Source organism: Nothoprocta perdicaria, unplaced genomic scaffold, assembly GCF_003342845.1.
Source record: "Nothoprocta perdicaria isolate Ctin4 unplaced genomic scaffold, notPer1 scaffold_91, whole genome shotgun sequence".
Taxonomy (NCBI): Eukaryota; Metazoa; Chordata; class Aves; order Tinamiformes; family Tinamidae; genus Nothoprocta; species Nothoprocta perdicaria.
In genome coordinates, this window is record NW_020456210.1 from 961787 (window position 1) to 986572 (window position 24786).

At 41.5% G+C, this 24786-nt stretch overlaps 1 protein-coding gene across 1 annotated transcript in view; it reads right to left on the minus strand.

Annotated features, from left to right (window-relative positions):
- Window positions 1–492: 492 nt before the first annotated feature.
- Window positions 493–24786, minus strand: part of WIF1 (WNT inhibitory factor 1) — a 40945-nt gene continuing 16651 nt past the window's right edge. Inside the window, exons 3-10 of the mRNA XM_026052787.1 lie at window positions 18556–18664; window positions 14178–14318; window positions 9960–10055; window positions 7980–8075; window positions 6649–6744; window positions 3801–3896; window positions 3121–3216; window positions 493–614 (exon numbers count right to left, since the gene is read on the minus strand). Coding sequence (XP_025908572.1) covers window positions 493–614; window positions 3121–3216; window positions 3801–3896; window positions 6649–6744; window positions 7980–8075; window positions 9960–10055; window positions 14178–14318; window positions 18556–18664 — 852 coding nt within the window. The remainder of the gene's footprint in view (window positions 615–3120; window positions 3217–3800; window positions 3897–6648; window positions 6745–7979; window positions 8076–9959; window positions 10056–14177; window positions 14319–18555; window positions 18665–24786) is intronic.

A 24786-nucleotide genomic window follows, 5' to 3' on the forward strand; every position in this document is an offset into this window, starting at 1 on the left:
TTTTAATACACAGTAATCTGCAAAACTGAAAGACAAAAAACATTGTTGAGTTGAGTTATTCGGGTTTTAAATTAGGTGACTCATTATTTTATTTATTTTTCTCAGGGAAAAGCCTAAAAATAGAATTGAAAGAAATAGAAGACATCTTGCCTTTTTCTTATGCCAACTAAATCCATAGTCATTGAAATGACTCAGGTTAGCATCTACGAGCTTTCTCTGCTGGAATAATGATATCTAATTTTTGGACAATATCTGCAGCTATATAATAAAAATAATAATAAAAAAGAAATTTAAACATAAGTGAAATACAGTACAAAACACCATCCAAAGCACTCAAAGAAGCAGCCTACATAACCATGCTACAGGAATATTTATAAAACTTAGAAGAAAGAGCATCAGCTCAGTGGTTTACGAGGAAGCCACTACAAGGCTGGGCAGGAATCGCAGCCGCTCGGAAGGGTGTTTTCGGGGCCAGCATTGGAACATGTGGAACTACCAGATGTAGTTGGATTCGGGCGGCGGGTGCCTCTCCTCGSCGCGTTTCGGGGAAGGCGTGAGCTGCCGGTGCCGCGGCCCGGCCGGCCGCACGGCGCTCGCCGCGCCGCCTCCGTACCCTGCAAGGCAGAGACAGGGAAAGCAGCCGCAGAGGAGGGTGCCCTGGGCCCAGCTCACACCACAGCTGCCCTGGGCCCAGCTCACACCGCAGCTGCCCTGGGCCGAGCTCACAGCACAGGTGCCCTGAGCCCAGCTCACACCGCAGCTGCCCTGGGCCCAGCTCACACCGCAGCTGCCTTGGGCCCTGCTGACATTGCAGCTGCCCTGGGCCCAGCTCACACCGCAGCTGCCCTGGGCCGAGCTCACAGCACAGGTGTCCTGAGCCCAGCTCACACCGCAGCTGCCCTGGGCCCTGCTGACATTGCAGGTGCCCTGGGCCCAGCTCACACTGCAGCTGCCCTGGGCCCAGCTCACACCGCAGCTGCCCTGGGCCGAGCTCACAGCACAGGTGTCTTGAGCCCAGCTCACACCGCAGCTGCCCTGGGCCCAGCTCACACCGCAGCTGCCCTGGGCCCAGCTCACACCGTGAGGGGAAATGGTCCCCATCCCTTCCCTCCCCACTGTGAGCAAAGAAACTGGGATGGGCTCGGCGCAAACGAGCCCCAAACGGGCTTAGCAGAGAGAGCAGAGCTGCTTTGCTCTCGACAATCAAAAATGAAAAATAAGAGCGGAATTCAGAGCGTTATGCGATAATTTACGGGTTTCATTTGCCCAGCTCATCATTTYAAGAGGATGGATATGACTCTTGAAAACATAGCCCCATGTTCAGTCTTTATAAGCAGGTCTTTCTAGAGCGCAGGTCTCGTTTTCCGGAAATTTGGTAAAATTGCCCAATTTCAGGCAAATTTGGACATTTCAGGTTCTTCTAAACACTGAGGTTTATGGTTACAAACTGACTGCTGAGCTCCTGCCACAATGGGAGAGTGTGAAGCAGRTCTCTGAAACCGGCTGCAAATCTTCTCTAAAGCTCAAGCAATATCTAGGGTTACTTGAAAAGCGGGAACTGCACTGCCACACATGGAGCAGTATGTGCAACTTAAGCCCTGCGCAGGCACTGCAGATAATGGTGAATTTTACCCAAATGGCCCATTCGCAGTTTCTTGCAGTGCTAAGCACAGCACAACTGTAAGCAAACTTCTAATGCAGGTAGTAAAGGCAYCAAAACTTTGATGCTGACAATAGTGTTTGACTTTTAAATTCTCATAATATGGCAGTCACACTCCGTATTTTGCTTTTGTTGCACAGATAATTATTTCTTTGGGGACATGAACTCATAGCATCTGTCCTTTCACTTGTTATCTAAACTGTTTACAATAAAAATATTACAAGAAGAACAAAAAGTGTATAATGGGATGATGGAGTTGAGGTTCGTACTGATTTCCACATACCTTTTCTCTAACTATAACTTACGCCAACATTATTTCTCCTTTGGGGAATGACATATGTAATTACACTGTTCAACTAAATAACAGCAAAAAAAAAAAGTAGATTCCCTCAAGCTAGTATTCACTGCATAATCTATTTTAGTTAGATGCTACACATTTTTTATGCAACAACTGATATATTTCTGATATGTTTTAATGTGATACCAGTCACAGGCCTCAATAGTATTTAATAAAAATGATCATTCTTTGATGCAGCCTTGTAAGATATGTATTTCTTATGACTAACTGGTGCATTTTATAACTGCAAATTTTTGCAACTRTTTTATCACTGTCGCTTAATATATTCAATATGAATAATCAGCCAACAGCGTTTAAGATAAACATTAATACCTCGTGGGAGAATGTACAGAACATCTCTTCAGATAATTGCTATGCTATAGCATATCATAGCACATTATTCACATGAAATACAAATTTCATGTGAATTTGCTACCTGGATATATCTAAYTGCATTTTGGTTAATTTCATAGTGCTACTTTAAACCCACTGATATGATCAGTTGCTTCACTTTTGCTAAATGTCTTAAGGATCACAAACTCAAAGCACAAGTTCATTTTAAGGAATTTAGCTGTGCTGTTGGACAATATATTTTGTTCTCTGTGCAGTGTGGGTGGGAAAGAGGAGAAAACTTGGAAGTTAGTAAGCACATATTTCATATAACCTTCCAGCTTTTCCCCATTTTTTTCCTAAGTTTAATCGGTTTTGTAAACTGAAAGAGTTTTATATATAAAAATCCCTATCAAACATTTTAAAGGCAACTAACACTAATGAGGATTATTGAATGGCTTCAAATCAGCTCAGCACCATGGGTGGAGTATACACGATGGCTTCTGGAAATCCTGTGGATAGGAAAGTCTAGATTTTCTATTATAAATAGGAAGGCTGATTTTGGTAAAGCAGTTCTAAACKTTTTTTTTTTCTTCTAAGTAGTTACATTATGGAATATAGTTAAAATCATGGAATATTAAAATGTTAGTTTTATTCCTTTACTTGTAGAGTAGAAAAAAGTGGAGTGTTTTATCACTACCGATTGCAGAAAGGTTTTTKAAGCAGTCRTCTCTGCCCAGCCCCTGCTATGTACGACTCCACTGTGGATTCTCGGAGTTTATTTCTCACTTACTTTTATTGCAGTGTCTCCCGTGCCAGCCTTCTTTGCACTGGCATTTGTTAGGCTCCGTGCAGGTGCCGAACGACCCGCAGCCCGGCTCGCAGACAGCTGTAACAGAGCGAGAGTGTGAGAGTCACTTCTTGACATGGCATCCAGCAACTCACTTAGGCATTCGCTTTCCACGCTCTTCCTTCCAAAACTGTTGGTCTTGGCATTGCCTGGGGCTATTGCAGTAAAGCTGTGATTTAAAMCTGAGTGCGTGCAGGCTCCTCAAGCTGAACTGAAGTGCCTGGCTCAGCATCACTGACAGAGGCACGTGAAGCAACAGTGCAAAGGGCTCCTGCAGTGTTTTCATGCTGCAGCACGTTGCCCTGCTGTGCAGTAGTTATCTAGAAGCATTGGCTACTATTATACAGACATATCACTACTTTAAAGAAACTCATAACACAAAAAAAGGTTGTGAAGAGGGTTTTTTTTTTTTTAAAAAAAAAACATATATATGCTTCCATATTTCCTAACTCCTTTAAGGTGACTCTATGCAGTATGTCCAGGAAGCGAATTAACCTGCATTGCCTTGACAACAAGCAGCTAGTGCTGACATGTACAAAAACCTGCATATGATCCTGATGCTCATATACGGGAGCTTGATGCTCGTATAGGTGAGCTTGTTGGTGGGTGGCTTTGGTACTTACGCTTGGAACAAAGGTCTCCCTGGTAGCCTTTGGAGCACTTGCATTTATTCTTACCAGTACATTTACCTCCATTTCGACAGGGCTGATGGCATTTACCTGGAAATAGGAAGCATGAAAACAACAGAGTTAATCCCTCATGGATACTGGAGACAGTTGTCCTGAAAGTCTACCTGAAACGTTCATCTGGTGGTGGGGCAAGAGCAGGAGGACATGTTGAGCAGGATGACCTGCTGGTAGGCAGCAGGGCACAGCAGGGCACAGCAAGAACGTGCCCTCCTTTTCTGCCTGTAAAGCACAGAGCATCTTTGGTAGCTGTAATTAGACCTGCCTGACATATTTCAAAGCTTTTCTTTTCGGCCTGGAAACTCCCTTCTCTCACACTTTGCTGGAGGAAGAAGCTTGGTCTGACCACACTGCTGTGGGGAGCCTGGCTCTGGCTGGCTGGACAGGGAGGACACTCACRTTTGGGCTTCCTCAGACCTGGAGACCTGTCTGTCCCCTACTGCCTGGCTGGAACTCGTCTGCATTTTGTCATGCTTTCGCCTGCCTCTATTTTAATAGCCCAGAAACAAGCTTCTGCAACCCCAAAGTCTCCCTGCAGAAGCCTCTGCATAGGGAAGAGCTAGGTCSTCTGATCTGCACCCTTTTGCATCCAAAGTAATTAATTATTGACAGGGCCATGCTAAGGAAATCCAGGAATTTTGCTAGTCCTTGAAGCAAGCCTGGAGAGTTTTGGTCAAGGGTGCCACACAGGCTTCCAGCGTCGCACTAAGCGAGCACTTGGCTCAGCACAGCTCAATTCACTTTGGACTAACATATTTGCACTGAATGGGGGAAAGGCTAATCGTGCTCTATGTGATTAACGGAGAAATGGAAAAAAAAAGCAACAGAACAGTTGGTAACAAATAGAGGAGGAATCAAAAGCAAAACAAAACTCTCCAGACTCAAACTGAAACACTAATTAGAGACAATGCATAACTATAGTTAGAAAAAGAAAAAAGAGACTGAATGCTAATTAGTGTTGTAAATTGACTTGAGTAAATTTCCCAGGAGTTGTAGAAAATGATTCAACTACTACACAAGTTCTCAAAATCTTTAAACAACATTAAAAAAAATCTTTGCAGTTTTCTGAAGATGGATTTTCCTCTTCTTTTTATTTCAAGACCCCCAAGCCTGAAAGTAGTTGGCCCTGCATCTAAGAAACCAGAATGAATTTTGTTTCTCCTCTGACGTTTATAAGCCTCATTTAGCATTTTTTGCAGCCTTCCTCTGTGCTGGTACTGGTGCAGTGCCCAGAGGTGTTCAGAGACATCAATTACACTCTAAGCCTTGTTGTTGAGCTTTACAAAAGCCTGGGCAAGTGCATAGTCTCCTCATCAACAGACTCCCRGTGTAGCTCTTAGCAGACTCTGATTCTGAATTATTCTGACTAAAATATGTACTCCCTGGACTTTGAATAAAACCTTCTTCAGCATCTGAGAAGTACCAGCCAAGTAGATGTTTGGGAAGATAAAGAAAGAAATGAAGCTATGACAAAGTGTCAAAATTGAATTTGGTATTAGCAAAGGCCAATGCAATGGAAATCCACACTGTTGAATTTACTTACATCTGGTCTGAATTTATGTCAAGGGGCCACCATTATTAATTTAATAGCAATAAAGCTTTTCTGCTCGTCTGACTAAAATTTAGATTAGATTAAAAGAATTCCAAGATGTCTTGTAATGGATGGGCATACAGCAAAACATTTGCTAACTTCTACACATAACTACTCTGCAACGTGTAGCTCCTATGGAATTTGAGCTCTTCTATCTTCACACAGTTGTTTGTTTACTGTCCTCTCTCAGCTAACTGTACATTAATTTCCATGTATGAATTAATATTTGTTGACATAAATTTCTTAGCTGTGAGAAGAGCCTGCCTCTGCTGATGCATAGCAAGCAGTCAACTCTTATGCATGAGAGGCCAAATTTTGATCTCTTTGCTCCTGTGAACACTTCAGAAAGTCAGTGACACAGAAACACGGGGAAGGTCCACGCACAGTGGTCTGTTAGAAGCTTTAAGCACAGAAAGAACAACCTGGGTGCATGTTCTCAAAACTGAAGTGCTCGTACACCATTCAATGCTGGGAACTACAGAATTAATCCAATTTAACAGAGCTGTGAGAAAACTCTTCTTTTAGTGAGATCAAATGCTTGACAGCTGACCTCCCAGTTCTGCTCCAGCACGGCCTTATGTCCTCCTCCAGCTTTACACAGAACACTTCAATCAACCATGAGCTAAAATATTTTGAATCGCTTTGATGCTAAACTTCTTAAAATAGCAAGTCTTTTGATGTTTGTGATAAGGATTTTCAAGTTGCCATGTGAATGCAACCTAATATGTCAAATGAAAGCTCTCAGCTCTTATGGTTCAGTCACCTCCTGATGCCAAAACTTTCCACTCCCAGGTGCTAGTAGCGTTTCAGGGACAGGAGCTCAAATCTCATGGTCTGTGCACAATTGTGCATTGCCATAACTTCCAAAAATATCTCCTCTACAAGGGCTGGGCCCATCTGTATGCTGCGTAGAGTATTGCTTGCATACTTACAGCTCAAAGGCTATTTCCAAGCCCAGTTGCTAGTAAAAACAAGACATACCAAGGGATGGGATGGTCTAGTGACAAGTCAAGGCTTTTCAATATGAATCTCACTGAGAGCACTGAGGCTCCTCACTCCCTTGGGGATCCCAACCTGCCACTTGAGACCCTCACTGGCAGCCTAGAGGAAGCTGGTTGCACTTCATCTTTCAGGCAATGTAAACAGCAGAGTTTATGTAATTGAGAAGGTTGACACACAGAGATGATTACTCACTGATTTCACATTGGTCTCCTTCAAATCCTGAAGGACAAATGCATTTTCCGAGATAGAAACACGTTCCTCCATTGAAACAGGTTGTTGTACAGTTTGCTAAAACAAATAAAACAGGAATAAATTAAATCATTCACGTGAACTCACTTTGACTTGCCCTCAGTGTTTTCTGCTATTCAACATAAACAGACACTGAGCAAGTTTTTAAAACGTGCATTCATATATTTTCATCTGTTTTACAAAGGCAAATGAAAATGCAGTTTTTCTGACACGGTGCTTTGCGCTGGCACAGGCACAAGTCAATAGAAAGAAAGGGGTGAACAATACAGCAATGAGGCCCCAAGCACAGGTTTTATGTTATATCTCTATCAGTCTTCACATGTTAAATGCTTGAAAATCAAGTCATTACTACTATTGAACTTGCCTTGAGTGTGGTAAAAGGACTGGAAGTTACAGGCAGGCCCTTCACTAACTGAATGAAAAGGTACAGCTCTTAATTAGGACTCTGGCAGGTTTCAAATTTAGACAAGAAAGAGACTTCTACAGGTCTTTATTATATAATGACATAGGCACAAATGCTGCCTGTTTTTAACAGTGTCTCTGACCTGTTAAATTACCTTAATTGCATTAGACATGACTTTACACCAAACATTTGGGGTTCATATTAATCTTACAGTTCAAGATCCTTCAAGATATTGGGCACATTTCATTACAGCGTACTCTTCAAACGTTTTTCAGATGAACAAAGGTCTCATCAAAGATGAGGTACAAGGCAGAAGGACTTTGATGATAACATTCTGTGCAAACCTATCTGAAGACCAAAAAAGTAAGTCATTATTTTGGCTTAAAGCCCTCCAGGACCTTTTCATTTACTCAGTCCTTCATCTGGCTCTGCAACAGTAAATACCCTGAGATGTTGTACACTCTGCCATGAGCTGGTTGGCTGTACTGATATGCAACAAATATTTTTTTTTTCTCTGTGTGGATGTCTGGATTGCTCCAAATTATTGTTGTGAAGAGCTACTTGTTCCTTTTTATGCCCGAGTCACAACGCAGCAACAAAAAATGAACAGATGACTTATTTTCTAAGTGTCCATAGTGAGCAAATCAACACATTTTGCTCCAGGAAACCCAAGTTCAAATTCTTTATTTCATGGACCAATGAGTTTTGTGGTAGATCTCACAGATTTTAATGGATCAACAGTAAAATGACTATAGAAACTTCCCTTCCTTGAGGTGTTCCTGACACAGGGACACCTTCACATGTGTCTGTGACGTGCTGCAAGTCCCGATGCTCCTACTACAGCTCCCGGCTGGTTTCCTCTCCACGTTACCTTTGTCGCAGTTGATGCCGTAGAATCCAGGTGGGCAGATGCACAAGCCGGGCGTAATGCAGAGCCCCCCATTCATGCAGCGAGGAGCACACAGAGCTAAGGAGAAGCAAGGGAGGAAATCACATCTCTGCAAGGACAGAGAGCGAGTGACCATGTAAAGCCGCAATGCAGTTTCCTCGCACCCCTTCTCCTTCTGCTGAGTGTAACAAGTCAGCTTTGCAAAGGGTTCACTCTGCTTGTGAGCTAAATCCATCACATTTCTGCATGGTACCTGTCCAACTATATACAGTACTACTAAAAARGGGAAGATTAAGTTTAAATCTGATTCCACTGCAAGCAAAAACCATCCCTTGCACAGTTGAATGCTGAGCTGGGGACAGCAAGCTGCCCACTGAGACTCCTCAACACACTSTGGACTCGCCAGCACCCTCTGAAAATTTGGAGTAGCCGCTATCCCAGTCCTTCCCATCATGGGACTTCTGTCCTCCAGGTTGTGTCTCCATTCTGCCTGTAAGAGGGGTTTGTGCTCAGAAGGGTCAACAACTTAGCGGAGTTCCCARGGGGTCCTTGCAAGGAACCCTTCCCTTCATCTCCATCTCCTGCAAGGCCAGGCTTGGTGGTGAACTGCCCTGGATGCCTCCTCCCTCCCAAATGTTTTTCAAGCCTCTGTACTGACTCCGACGCCGTTGCGGCCACCCCACAAGTCCTCTTCGGGGAGGCCTGGTGGGGACGGCCTGTCCTCCGTGGTCGGCCACAATTGGTACGTGCAGTGCGGCTGCGGCCGCACCACGGAGCTAAACAGGGCCTGGCGCAGGACCGAGCAGGGGTAGGGACGCGAGCAGCCCGTGAAATTGCCAGTGCCCTTCCTGGCATGGCTCCCGTCTCAGCCGGCGGGCRTGCTCCCAACGCGCGCCCAGGCACGGCCCGCGGCCCCCGGAGGCCTCTGCTTCGGAGGTTACAGAGTTTAAACACACACATGAAGACTGTGCTGCGTCACCAGGCTCCAGGCCGTGCGTGGTCCCTGCCCTTGGGACTGGATGTTTTACATGTGGTCAAAGCGTCTAGGAGCTGAGGGTGACACTGGACTAGCGGGTCCTGGGGGCTGCTTCACTCTGACTTGGGTCACCCTGGGGAGAGTCTCCTAYGAGGGAGGTGGAAGGAAGGAACATAAGAAGAACCTCACAGAATCCCAGAATGGTTGAGGTTGGRAGGRACCTCTAGAGATCATCYAGTCCAACCCCCTGCTCCAGCAGGGACACCCAGAGCACMGGGCACAGGGCGGCATCCAGGTRGGTTTGGGAGATCTCCAGAGAAGGAGAYTCCACAGCCTCCCTGGGCAGCCKGTGCCAGGGCTCTGTYATCCTAACAGTGAAGAAGTTCTTCCTCACATRCAGATGGATGGATGGATGTGTTTCAACTTGTACCCATCACTCCTTATCCTGTCACTGGCCACCACTGAGAAGAAGAGCTATTTTCCTCATCAATTTACACCCATTTGCAGGTCCATCCTTCTCAGAAATATCTATGTTTTGGCTGYGGGTTACTAATAAGAAGAAAAGAGAGACTGTTTTCCTTCATRCCTCCCATCTTTATCATTCTCCATCCAAATTACATCTTATCTTCAAATAAACAAATACAGGGCAAAAAAAAAGTCCCATGCTTCATTTTCCAGCTAGTCTTCATTAGCAGCAAAACTCTGCTTAATCTTTTTGCCAGATGGAGTCTCCACAATTGAGTATCCCTTAACTAACTGTGCCAGTTTTTCCTAAAAACAGTCCTTTAGAGAGAAAACATTTTCCTCCTAAGCGACTGAGGATCCATTAGATAATGGACCATAGTAGTAATTCTGTTGTGAGGATTTGAAATACACGAAATCTTGAGCACAGTCCATTCCCATTTTTAGAAGAGGTTACATTGCAGGAGTTACCCTTTTGTTATAATTATGTAAAGAAAACTGTTGTGAAGATTTTTTTCAATTACCTTTCTCACAGTGGGGTCCATAAAATCCATCTGGACATTCACAGACATGTCTTTCATTGCAAAATCCTCCATTTCTGCATCCTCCCGGACATTCCGCTTCATAAAATATAATGATAATCTTAATTAGATATTGCACACTTTACTGCCACTCAGTTTTCAGTAGGATCAATATATTCCTTTGATATAACAGCAAAGATATTCACTGGCAGGCAGGAAAATGCTGGCAGAAATGAAAGTTCAGCCAAGAACTCCTCAAGAGAAATCAGTGTCTTTATGGTTAATATACAAATACAGTTTTGATCGTGTGTTCAGATAAATGTGACAGGTTTGCTAATAGAGCATGCGCTCCACAGCTCCACTATAAAGTGGATCCTCTGCCTAATCCACCAGTGTGTTCAGATAAATGTGACAGGTTTGCTAATAGAGCATGCGCTCCACAGCTCCACTATAAAGTGGATCCTCTGCCTAATCCACCACTTTCAGTCCCACTCAGGAATGAACCAGTACCCAACACAGGATCTGCAATTTGTGCAGCCATAAGTAAACTGCACTGTAGCTTGATTGTATTAATTAACACATCCATTACTATCGAGGTGACAAAGTGATGAAATCTGCATTCAAATAAAATAGTCAGCTTAGAGGCTAGATGAAGGAAGAAAGCAGGATAAAAGCATTCCTGCAGAGATGATATGGTGATCCTATATCGTCACCTAACTCTTATTCACTTCTGAGCTATGTATCAAACGCTGGTTAAAGCACTTGGCAAACCACACTGTACTGCAGAAGGACAAAAAATACATCTGGGTATCATCAGCAGCCTCAAAAAGTCAGAGTCCATTGAACGAGAGGCAGAACAAATTGGAACCCTATGGAAGCCCATGAAAACATGACTGCAGGGTAGAAAAGCAATTACTCAAAAATACCTTCCCAGATCTCTCACAGATAAGGAGGAATGCACCAGAGGCTGCCTGCTCCCACTGGACCAAGTGCACATTGCACCCATGACTGGGTACCAGAGGCACAAGGTGGCTTCAACAAAGGAGGCAAGATGGTCTCTGCCAGACATGTTCCCAGGAAGACAAGTCCACTTATGTGGCATCTTTACCCACCCTATGTGATCCATGACATGACAAGGTTCAAACACTTCTGAGGTAGATCCTGAGAGAACAATCTTGTTACAACCATTTTAACCCAAACTGGAGGGTCACCTACAAAAAGATTGTTTACTATAAGGGTGGCATCACATCCTTCCCTGCCCCTTTTGGCATAATAGTGCTGTAAACATATGCAACTGGTGATACCTCCCAGTGGTACCCTTCTCATTGCTCTTTTCACTGGTCACCTGATTTTAACACAATTGCTGGCATCTACTGTGCTTAGGCAGTAAAGATGTACCACTAATTCACTCTAGTTCCTACTCAAATAATAACTGAGCTCAAACAGTTAGGACCTTTAAAGTGCACACATTTATAGTGGCAAGGAGCAGTAGGATGTCTATAAATTCAGGTGGATTGGGTTGCCCGCAGCCCACAGTGATATTTGAAACTGTAACTCCTAACTATAACTACAAAGGAAAATAAACTCCCAAATTTAAAACAGATCCTGAATGATTCTCCCCTCTTCTAATATTCGAGCCAGGTAAATCTACCTGTTAGGTTTATCTACAAATTTTGATTGTTGAAAATTTAACTAAAAACTGATTAGAGCCACAGGAATACGTGTTAACTATTAAAACTAAAAGCATTGTTCTCTTCCTGCTACATTCATACAATATATCTCTGTTCATACAATATATCTCTGTTCAGTGGCATATAAAGGGCAACCCAAGAGTAAAGAAAAGGGAGCAAAATCTGACACCAGCAGAAGTGGATGTTTTGTGGAACTGTCCAACAAGCAGTAAGGGGACAAGAGGTAAAGGGGAAAGTTTTTAATGTTCTTCTATGTAATGCCAAAGATACACAAAGCAAAAAGTATTGCTCTAAAAGCAAAGCTGCTAGCAACGGTACTAATAACGGTAACGGCTTTTTGTCTTATTTTGTTCCAACACTACAGCCTAGGACTCTTACTGGAAATGTTTCTCTCTTTGTACACAAATGCAGAGCTGCTATTCATTACAGAAAATGCATACTTAAATACATGCCATTTCAAACAGAAAAATAGAAAAACATATTTTTTTGTGTGTCTGTGGCCACCTCTTAGCCACAACAAAGACTCTCTTTTCCCACAAAATTGCTCCCTCATTTTCCCCACTTCCTCTAGTGGAAGCCCCTTCCGGCTGGCCAGGAATAACTGGAAACAATGATCCGGGGCCCCGGCAGGAGGAATCTGAGCTTCTTGCCATCTAGGACTTCTTTCAAAGGAAGCAAACTAGACTAATACTAACCAGTAGGAGCATTCTCATCTTTCTTAATACCTGGCCCAAATGCTGCAGTATCCATGTCACAATATCGAGTGCAGAAATGGAAGTTACCCCAGTATATGCTGAAAGATCAGAGGGGTGAAAACTCCTCTCCTCTTTACCTCTTATGATCGGAAAACCATCCTCTGAGTAGCCGTATTGCACAATGCTGCTAGACTGTGAAATATGATCTTTTAATCAACAAAACTAGTAATGATAATAATAGCTAACASCACAGAAACCATGGTTTGTTTGAATGCTACAAAAGCCTCAGTTTGGATCCCTCTTGTTCATGCCACATTTTTCCACAATAAAGACTTGTAAYGTTACCATCCTACTAGATTACCCCAACACCATTTCCAAAGTTTAAGTTCCGTATCTTTGAACTCAACTGTAAATCAAAAAAGTCACAATTTTTTTTTTGTGTGTTGTGTTTACGTTGGACTCATGACTTCATGCACCAGATCTGATTTTACTTCTCTAAAGCCCCCATTTTCTGTCTTATTTCTCTCCCCATTTCTTCTCCTCCTCCAGTTTCTCGGGGCTAATTGGCAGCAGTGAAGCTTCAAAGGGGACAAAGAGCTTTGCTCTTTAGGTGTAGCGAGATTTCAAAGAATAAACAGCTCCTTCTGCCGCTTGCTCTTTGAAGCTGCCCTATAGCCAATTAGCTCAGAGAAAAGAGTGCAAAGAAGAAAGTGTGCGACTGGGAACAAGGATTTAATGGGAGACGAATGAAAATCTCACTCTTTGTAGCTCAGCCCTGACATGAGTTAATCAGATACAACTGCACACAACATGGGGTAACTGCCTTATCTTAGACATTAATTTTACTTTTTCATTTAAACAGCCTCAGTTCAGAATGATAATTATTACAGTTGTTTGTAGTGTATCAGTTTAATCCACAGAATCTTATTGCATAGTGCTTATAGAGTGGTTAATTAACAGGTCCCCTGCTTTCCGAGTAAATACTGCAGTAACTTCGTCATGTCTTTCTGTTGCTCTTCTGTCAGTGCATCTTGTGGGTGTTCATTGGTTGATGCCTGCAAATACTGAGGACTAGTTTCCATCACCTTCCAGAAAAGTGCTTTACTATTCAGACAATTCTACTGAAATCAAACAGAAAACATGAATAATAAAGTTTTTCTGAGTGTAAGGAGGAAAGGAGCTCTCTCATTGACTCAAATGCCTCACAAGCTTTGCAGATAACAGCAGGCAGCACTTGTTGTTGAGGCTGATCAGCAGTGTTGTATCCAACAACAGGTTGCCATCCAGAGCTCCAGAGAACGTGAAAGCAGATTCTGCAATATGTTCAGATTTATGCTTTATTTTTTGGACTCATTTTGGATGTGCAAATTGAGCTTTTAGRAGCTGCTGGACAGTGGCACCAACAGGCATTAATTGAAGTCAGAGCTTGCACTGTGGATCTCAGAAATGCAATTCTTAAAATTATGTGCAATTTCTGAAATTGCTAGCCTTAACATTCCCTTTTTTTGCTAGCTCTTCTCAAAACACCTCAAGTTTRTTATTTGTAATTATTATCTTATATTAAGTTTCTATCAATATCCTTGACACGATGASCTGTGAACAGATGGAGCGTTGCCTACAGCACTATCTTAAGTGAGACATAGTCCACATTAAGTAAAAGGTTTATCACATGGCCAATGAACAGCAAATCCACAGACAGATGCTGAAGAGCCTGAAATTTGTGACTCTTTATACAGATTGCGTGACCAATGATGTTGTCTAACCATTATTCTGAACAAAACATAAGTTATGTGAGCTGGTCTAATGGCATTTAGTCATGTCATCTTCAGCGTTACCTTGCTGACAGGTTTTGAAGAAGATGGCATTCTGCGGTGTCTGCAGAATTATGTTGCCTTCTGAGTTCATTATGATCACGTTAACCTCAAACGCAGCAACTCCGTCCTGCTTTCCAAGGCAAGGAAACCCAACCTGAACGACTAAAAGGAGAATAATAGTAACAGTAACAACAACAACTGTAATATATGCAAATAAAAACATTAATTGAATTACTAAAAATATAGCTAATAAGTATTTACATTTAAACTTCAGAGCATAGCCACAGATGAAGGAGTGTAACACAGGGATATGTAGGCCACCTTATTGATAAGAGACTCCAGGACTGGGACTGCATGAGAGATGAGCCTGGCCTCATCTACTCACATAAACTCAATAGTCTACAGTGAAGACAGTGATCTGGAGACAAGCATAGTCCTGCCTGCAGACAAGGCAATTACTTACATGAAATTATCTAAGCACACAACCTTCAATGCCACCTAAATGACCTGGAAGCCTATATTTAATTTCCTGAGCTGACTTGATCACTTTTGAGGCTAAGTGTTACTGACTCTCACATCACTTCTGCAGAAAGATCTCATGCATTTTTGAAACAGTATTGCACTAGATGAGTTCTGCTGTTTTGGATATTGCAATTAACACTTAAATAGAATACTGATTTAATTAAAACTGACTCTGGCAAAATGGTGCACTTAAATAAGATCATGGGTGCAAATTTATTTAAAAAGAAGAATAAAGAGACATACCACTTTCTGATAGAACTTGTTGAGTGTTCAAATGGATAGTTGGAGACTGGCTCTCCAGGAAAAGCATTCAAACACTCTTGAACTACAAAGAGTCAAAGTAAATAATTACGGCCAGTAAATCTGGAGTATTTTAATGAGGAAGCAAGCCTCATACCTCAGAGCAATGGAATGCTGCTCTATGATTGTCACAATTGATCTTAAATAATCTGCAGATGAAACTATTATCTCTTTTCTGCAAAATTGGCTCTTCCTAGCTCCATTATAAATTAGAACCAGCTAATAGTAACCATTTGCTCATTTTTTCTTGAAGTTGGCCTGAGATTTCAGAACAAARTAGTGAGTTAACAGCCTTCATTTGGGTTGTTTTAATTGCTTATTATAGAAAATATTGCCAGTCATAATTGTACAATTTTTGTCATTTGTTGCCTTGGAAAAAATGCAGAATAATTTATTGCTAAAACACATTCTGATATATCCTACAGAGTGAAATGCCTGTTCTATTTTTTGTTATAAAGTGATTTCATTTTTGAGGGGCTTTTACAGTCTTTTAAAAGACTATAATTAAAAACTTGTAACTGTGTGGTAAGAAAAAACTCTTACGGGGATTAGAAGCAATTTAAATGCACTGGACATTTTAAGCTGTAGTAACCTTCCTCCAGCTCAAGTGTAGGAAATAGTTTAAGAGGAGACTTGTATTAGCATGTGAATAATTTAGGTGCTCTGACAGGTATGGGGAGGAAGAGTTGGCAGAATTGAATGCTGCACTGTGAGCTGTCTCTAGGATTCAGGGAATCAGCAACAAAATCCTGATCTCCAAAGAGATTCACCTGTAATTTATGAGAGCCTGTGGGTTTAAATGCACAGAGCAAAGACTGAGAATATATTCCCTAGGGCTAAATAAAGGCTGTCTCCTAGACSCCTTGGGGTAAAGCTGAGCTGTGTTCAACACATAGCACAAAGCAAAAGTCCCCTGCATCCCACATCCCTGCATCCCTGCATCCACAGGCTCGTGGCCGGCAGGAAGGGTGAGCAGGGTGGTGGAGGGGCAAAGCTCCATGCTGGTCCCTCCTTCCCAGGTTCAGGATGCAGTTTACATTTGCCCATCACTGGCTGAAAGTAAGCAAGGACTAATCCACAGTTCAGGGCTTTCAGCTGCAACCTATGGCCCCACGTCATCAGGACATAGGATTGTACCTCTGGAACATTTAGATTTCCATGCCTCTGGAATACATCCAGGACTGTTAGAATACATCCAGCTGTCTAGCAGCTAGTGCTGCTAGCTCTAGCAGAACTGAGAAAAACTTAACTAATTTTAAAAGGAATCTACATAAATCTAGTGACTTCGAATTCAATTTTAGCTGCTAGTTTGAGTGCTACTGGGATGTGGRGGATGACAGTTTAGTCTCTTTTGTCTGGCAGCTTAGGCCTTTTCTCTCAGTTGTGGACCACAAGGATTGACTAGAATCCCCTAGAATCCCCTACAAGCAGAAGGGCTATCTGGCTTGAGCCCATATTGCTGCCCTGGCACAATATGGACCTGAGCCTCCACATGGATTCTGCTGCTGTGGGGACATGCCAACTTGGCTGGCGTTATCTTGGCACCAACATGAGACTGGCCAGCTCTGAGCACTTAGGGGACCATTTCCTTTGGGTATAGTCACGGTGAGACCAAGAGCTGGTCTGGAATCACCGTCACTGTCCAAAATGCCTCACCTAGTTTTGAACTTGCTGACTTTAGCCTGAACCAATGGATATTAGCAGGCCTTCCCTTGTGAAATGAGCCACCAATCTTTCTCGCTGGGCAGTTATTCACACTATAATCAAGGCTCTTCTCAGACATCCTTTTTTGGATAAGCTAAGCACTTGTCACCTCTTGAAGTTCATGCTGAAAGGCACCCCAAGCCTTCCAGTCATATATTTATATTTTATTACATGTATAGGTGCAACATGAACATGCCCTCAGTGTGGAATTAAACAGCARTCCTGGGATTTGGAGGTGGGATTTTCAAAGGACCCAAAGGAATCTACGTAATTTAGATCTAACTTAAATTCAAAGACAATTTGATTCCTTATCTCAAGAAGGATATATTAGATTTAAAAAGGTGTAAGACAACAAGGTTGTGTCCAATGAGGAACAACTGAGCTGGCTCGGACTTTCCAGCCTAGAAAAAATTTAAGAGAACTCCTTAACTTTGAAGAACAGATTTTTAAAATCACATCTGGCTGGATAGGACTGACAGGAGTGATTGGCCATTTGTTGTCTCTACCAGTGCAAGTACTAGGTCCCTTCAAATGAAGCTAATAGCAGGCAGACTCAAAGGACAGAAGGCAGCTTTTCATGCAGGAGGCGGCAGCGGAGCACCCTGCCAAAGCGACCGGAGACAGGAAAAGTTTCCATGTAAACACCAAGAAGAGTTACATAAAAAGCACAAATCACTTGAGACGCTGGAAATCCCCTGAACTGAAGCAAGTCAGTGGATGTGAGGGGACACATATGCTTGCCTTCTTGTTRCTCTTCCATAGGTCTGCTTATGGCCAGTCTTGGCCATAAGACAAGATCCAGGCTAGAAAGCCTCTAATCTACCAAAGCTGTTCTTATAGTGCTTATTGGTGATAAGCAACTATCCTCACTGAAGCTTTAAAGTCCACTGAATCTGATAGGAGTGATATTACTAAAATTTCATGTAGCAYTCGGTTGAACTAACTGAATAAGAAATACAAGCATTCAGAGCTTATTCATAAAAAGGAGAAGACAAAACCAAGATTAGTCAAAGATGTAAACTTGCATATCAATGCTCCACTTTGATCCACCGACAGCTGCATCACGCTCTTTGTTCCATTTCTCACCTCCTTCCCATTTTGTACCAGGACAGCCTTAGGTTGGCTAAGGCTAGTCATGAAACTATACATTAAGTCACTGCCATCATCCATGTAGTTATTTCCATCCTTCTGCCAGAGACTACCACTCCACACATTATCTCTGGAGCAGATCATGTAGAATGTTACTCACCCACTGCAGAGCCATATCAAGTAGCTTAGATAACCTCTCAGAAAGGTATATCTATACCTTATATCTAACCTGGTTCACTTGCACTGGGGTGGTTCTGGAGCGCTCATGTCAGCCTTGAGTCTGTCTCTACTTAGAGCTATAAGCCTCAGCTTATAGGATGGCTAATGTACAACTGAAGGAAAGGTGGTAAATGGTAATACCCTAAATGAGAACACATGTCTCAGAAAGCCTGATGAGACCATCAGACCCCAACTGGAATTATAATATTCATAATGAGCAGTCTCTAAGAAAGAATATAATTTAATAACCATTCCTTACAGCATTCAAAGGTTGTGTTGTCTAGGAGTTGCACAGCTGAAGTAACAATAAAGTTTCAAATGCATGAATTTTATCATTTTGGGATAAATTTCTGCTGCTTTATCTAAAGCGTGTAAAAGCTTCATGTGACTTGGCTCAGACAAAATATGCTGCTGTAGTCAGGCACTCATAAACTACTCAATGTCAAGTAGTGTAGCAAGCATTTCTTWAACAATAAAGAGTGCAATTCATAATAAAACATTTAGATTTTATTTGCAGCGGAATATTTTTTACAAGAACACAATTTATATTATCAGCAGTACAGACCTGATGCTTTGTGAGGAACTGTTCCAAGCAGAGGGATATTTATAGTCGGATCAGCCATTATACCTTTATCCAAAGAGCGCAAGGACAGGAACTCATAGAAGTACTCAGCCTGTGACAAAATACATGAGAAATCAATATGTATTTTAATTGCATTCACTGAACTCTTTAGTGTCTAAATTATACAAGWGAAATATCACACTTCTAGTTCTTATGTCATTTGGTGGATTTGTTTATATTATTTTCCTGAGTGCCTCTTTAGCTAACTGTGATTTTTATTTAATTTTTGTTCTCATAACTGAGAGATTGACAAGTAAACTGGGTACAACGGCAAAGATATGGCTTGCATACAGTGAGCTTATGTTACAGAGGGAAGACAAGCYACACCTTTTATATAGTGGACTGGAAAGACCTGTATCAACAACAACTGGTACAGCTTAAAGGATGTACCCACACTGCATGAAGAATCTCAGGCTCAAGAATATTCAATCTGATCAATATTTCTTCATATATGATGCAAAGTTAGATTCTTATTGTCTACTGCTAGGTGTCTTCAGTGTAGATGTATATACTGTTTTGCACCTGAGATGTATGCTTCTTAGCARGAAGTTACTTGGGGCTTCCACTATGTTAACGGATACAGGCATTCCTTAAGGTACAACTGTAGATGCTGAAAGATGGTGGAAATTAATTCTTTTCCCAAGATTTGACTTCTCATTTACCATGAAACATAAGAGATTATGAATTTCCTTACAGGTATTTTTATGTGCAGAAAAGTTCCTGAAGAACATAAGCAAAAATGTGTCACTCAATGGCTCAGTGGAATTAGACAATATTGTTTGTGCCTGCTTCATAGCTACAGTAGGGAAATAAAGAGGGGTTTAAATCAAAATTTGACAAGGGCTTTGGACCACTAAATGACAGTCAGTTAATTTCTACAAATGGCAGTCAATGCCCTTAGTCAGARGACTGATCTTCATCTCCTGTAATATCCCTGCACAGGGTACCATAAATCTTGCTAACTTCGCAACTAGTGACATGGACCAGCCACTATTTTGGCACTTCTTAAAATCAATGTTTAAAACTGTGTTTAAAATAATTTCAAGAGGATTCTTCCAATAAAGGAAACATTCAAAATAGTATGAATTCCATYCCATTAAACATGGGTAGGTCCTTTAGGTTCACAGCATAGACCTCTGTCAATTAAGCTAATAGAATAACTGGTGGCAGTAGGAAACGGTTATCCTCTTTGCAAAGCACTCCAAAGAGAAAAAACAATCTAAGTTTCTTGGCTACATGCTAARAAGATGGACATAGAGACATGGAGACCAGTAATTGCTGTGCTCATTTTCTTCTTGCAAAGCACTCGAGAGCTGTGTAGAAAGCTCTTTGTTATCARAGTCCTCACCATCCCCAGCAGAACATCCTGTGCAGTCTTTGGAGATGGCAATAAGAYCCCTCAGCATGCAGGAAGCTTTGTGGGGCTACAACCCCCACACATGGTGTCTTCATAGGGAGATCTCAGAGAAGGACTTGCAGGAGAACAAGTACGGCATGAAGTGATGAAAGTTAAGGGTGGCTTAAACATATGTGGCAAAGAGAGGGGACATGAGAAGTAGTAAAATAGGAGATCAGAACTGAAGTCTGTGGTTCATTCAGGAAGCTGCTTTTAATTAAAGATTTTTTTTTTCCAGTACAACATACCATGCCAAAATACGAAAACAAGTTGTAAAGCCTTAGATTGTGAACATTTTTGTTCTCAAATAATTCTTTGGATCAGAAAAATAATTATAGACTCTCTACAACATCTATAGAATGCTACAATAACAAAGTTGATGCTGTTCTGTCTGTTTYTCATTGTTAGCTTTGATGTTGGGTTATATCTAAACCAGGTCATAATGGCTTATGTTATTAAAACATTATGTTCTTACTATTCTGGTAAACAATAACTGGTAACCAAACCAAACATCTCCCCCCAGCCATTTCCATTCTAGTGGTCCCAGAATCAAGGAATAGTTGGGATTGGAAGGGACTTTTGGAGATCATCTGCTCCAACCTCTCTGCTCAAGCAGTGTCAGCGAGAGCAGGTTGCCCAGGGATGCTACTGCAGCAGGTCAGTTTGTGAGTCAGAATCTTGACTGATAGGAAAGGAACTGGAATTCCAGCTTCTGGAGAATAAGCATTGTTTAAGGACAAAGCAAAAAGTGAAGATCACCAAGGGAAAAAGAATTGATGGYTACATGAGTCACATCACTTACTGTCTTTCAAGGAAGGAATTACTTTAATTGGAACATGCACAGCAACAACATGTCGGAGGCAAGAGGAAGTTCTGCTCACACATTCAAAAGGTGGCAAGAGATACTGCCCAASCATCGGGTTTGGCTTTGAGGCAAGGTGCCTCCTCTCACCGCTTATGCACAAATGCTCGTGCATGTTTAGCTTGCAAAAACTGAACTTCTTAAAATGGTATTATCTAAGAAGTCYTGAAAGACCTCGAGTAGATCCAGCTAGCATGATCTCAAATTTTTCAGTTTTTAAGTTGTGTTTTAAATCCTGTATGGTGGACTGAGTTGGTTAAATTCTGATTTAAAAATAACATACAAAAATCACAGTCTAGAGAGTGCAGAGCAGGAGAGTGGTTTGACTCCTCCAACCTGAGTCTGAAACAAGRTTTGGCTGCCACAAATCCTATCTGTTTGGAGGCAATCTGTCTTGACACAGTCTCTACATCTAGTCTCCAGCATTGTTCTGCTGTTATTTGAGTTGATTGCCAATTAACTTGCATTAATCAGCATGACTGAAAAGCAAACAACACACTCTCAACAAATATTTACTAGGCTTCAGCCTAGCGTGAAATTTAGTCTTCATGGTTAATTGACGAGATAGGGCTGTGCAATTAAAATCTAGATAATTTAATATTGCTCGCAATTAATACTGGAAATGGTCATTGTGAGTGACCTGATAGTGTGAATGAAATTTCTTCAGATATTGTCAAGAGATAATGAGGGAAARATGTAATCTATAACCCCTTTTCCATTAAAAAAAGCACTCTTGTGGCTTTTTTTTCTTTTTTTTTAAGCCAGTCTATGACCTGGGCAAAAATGAGTATTGAAGGTAAAATCTTACAGGAAAGGTGTTATTGGATGCAATGGAGAAAGTGGAGCTTGCTATGAATTGCTCAYCTTTGACAACTGCATATTCTGCATGTGTGGGAGGCTTTTTGGTTTGGACTTGGTTTCAGGATGCCCTTTAGAAGAATATTCTTTATGTGTGTGAAACATTCTTCTGAGATGCTCAGAAGCTGAGGCGAAGGCCTCTGCAGAGCTTGTGTGAAGTCTGGGGACTGTGGTGCCTTTAGGCAGCAGGTAGYCTGACACAGATACCCCTTACTAGTTCCCCATGTGGGGAAAGCCCACAAGATGGAAATTTCATTTGGGGCAAGTCGTTCTGGGGTCAGGATTAACTTTTATAGACTTTAAATGGAAGTTTTCTATAAATTAGAGGAATTTAAAAGATTATAAAAATAATGAAACCCTCTAACAGCCATAGCAGAGAACATCTGTTGGCAGTTGGGTTTTAAATGATATGCTCTTAAAACTGCTGTAGAACTCCAGTCTTCAGTGGAAGATCTACTATTTACAGCTGTCTCATTGCTAAAGTTCCGAGTTGTTGCTAACATATTTTTGTTTCATATTAATCAAAGCATTTCACAGGAATGTGCTTTATGATCTCTTCATTTTACATGAAAGACGTAGGATTAGAAATAATGGTAGCACCTGAAAGTGAAGCAGAGTAATTTAAAACGTTGTATTTCACAGCTCAATAACTTAAGGAAATTTGCAGCCTTTCTAACAAAAGAAAGACAATCTGTGTCAGGTTTTCAAATAAATATAAGAAATGAGCTGTTTCCTTTTCATTATTTAAGTAATATTGTTCTATTCTGTTTATCAATTACATGACAAATATACGGTCTAATGCCAATTTTCCCTATTTAGAGAAAGAAACTCACCAAGCGTTCCTTTTTAGCCCAGATCCATAGATATTCCTGGCTATGCACACACTGGAAGATTTAGCATGCGTTATCCATAGCAGATGCTCACAGCTGTGTATGCCATAAATAAAACGGCAAAGTGAGACAATGTATGTGTTTGTTAGGTGTTTACAGCATGGGCCACTGCTTCTCCAAGATATTAACTGCATTAAGTCAGAGCAGTGTGTCCGCTGTGTTCCAAGATAAGATAAGATGAGACAAATTTCAACCACAAGAGGAAGCTCTATCAGTACTGTGTGTACCAGGCTATTGATGCATTCAGGCCAGAAATGAGTACGTCAGCAGTACAATTTTTGTTTTACTGCAAAGCAGTCTAGACATTGCTGTAATGAACAACATATAGATCCCTCCTTAGACAAGCAGATAATAAACTGTCTGCCTACAAGGCTTTAATTTTCTGCAAACCGCCAGAGCCAGAAAAGGCAGCTTTGCCTTAACTATTAATTAGTCACATGTCACAGAATGTGTAAACCATATTTTGCACCTCCGTGTGGCCCTCAAAGATATCTGCCATCCGCCTCAGGAGGCAGTCCCAAAGTGGGAGGCACTCCTAACAATATAGAAAAGGTGATTCCCAATCCTCACAAAAATAGTATTTGTGGAAACTGATTGACACAAAAGACAAAACGAGCTTATTGCCAGTTGCTGGTCTGCTTTCCAGTACCAGCTAAGTGTTGGGAAAGCTTCTAAGGGCATGGTGGCAAAATGAAACAGTAGATAAAGAGAAGTAGAGATGCACACGAAACAAACAAAACAGAAATACTTTCATATCTGTTTTATATTTTAAAATAGCTGGACCCATATTAGAATTCAGCAGAATGGGCAATTAAAAAAAAAGGAATTATTTCACAGTGTCAGATGCGCAGTGATGCAGTGAAATGCACACAGCTYTGTAGTTTCTCTTATGCACAAGGCTTTGTAGCTTCTCTTATGCCTTCTTTCTCTATTTTAAGAAAACCAAGGAGGACCCAAGTACACATATTACATTTTTGAATAGTGGATTGGATACCTATGTGCAGCTTACAGCCATATCAAATGGTGGGTTTAATGGTTTTTTGTTTTGTAAGAAAACAGTAAAAAAAACTTCTGATGAACTGGTATTTGGTATCTCCTGGGGCATGAAGGATGGCAGATCAGACCCCTCAACAGGATAATTTTTAAAACACTAAAAATGAGACATTTCCTGATCATTATCAGAAGGAAGTCTGGGTTTTGGATGCTAGTATTACAAGGCTCTGCAAATGCTTGGCATAGGAAAGGCAGACAGAGGTCTATACAGACTAAACCAGCCTGTCTTCTAAGGCTATGGTAATGAGGTAGCAATTCGCTTTGCAAGTCAGTAATATGAAGAAAACCTGTCAAGAAGTTTGATGAGGCCACAGGGTATCAGAATTAATTTTATGACAGTTGGTCTGAGCTTTGAAGGAAATACAAAACAAGGTGGCTACCTGGTCATTTTAGAATGACGTTTTCTCTCATTAGATCTTGAGATATAAAAGTGCTGTAGTGTTTGAAGATGTCATTATGAAACAACCTGGCTGGAAAACAAAGAACATGGCAGAAGGAGTGAGGTTCTAGAATGATGCTAATGAAAAAGAAAAATCCAATTGCACTGGTAGATCCTTAGCTTTGAAACTCATTCTCGAGAGCAGGAAAAGCGGACTACCCAAAAGCTGAATGCCTTCTGCACATTCCTGTCCATCACCAGAGTGGTGATGAAAACACAGGGTTTGTTTAGATCAGAAGGAATCCCACGTCGCACTTATATGGAATCACTGGGGCCATTGGCAAGGCAAAAGACTTGGAGAGCAGCACACCGAGGAGCAGATACTCAGCTGATGCCAAACAGGGAAAAGTACTCAACTACAAAGGCAAAAAACATGTGGGATTTCCTAAAAAAAAAAGCTCACCTGGCTAAGAAAAAAGAAAGGACCTTATTTTTCCTGAGAACCTACAAGGTTCATGTAGATAGTCATGACAAATTTATGGCTACTCGTAAAAGCTTGGAGATTGCTTCTTCCCTCCCTTGCTTTGTTCAGAAACCAAAGGGAAAGTAAGGGAGCACAACTCTCCACATTTAGAAGATTTCCTGTTCAACATTTTTCTTGTTTTATATTTTATTTCTGTTTTGCTAGAGATACTTCTGGGGAAATAGTTTATAAACTAAAAGGAGACAGCTATCA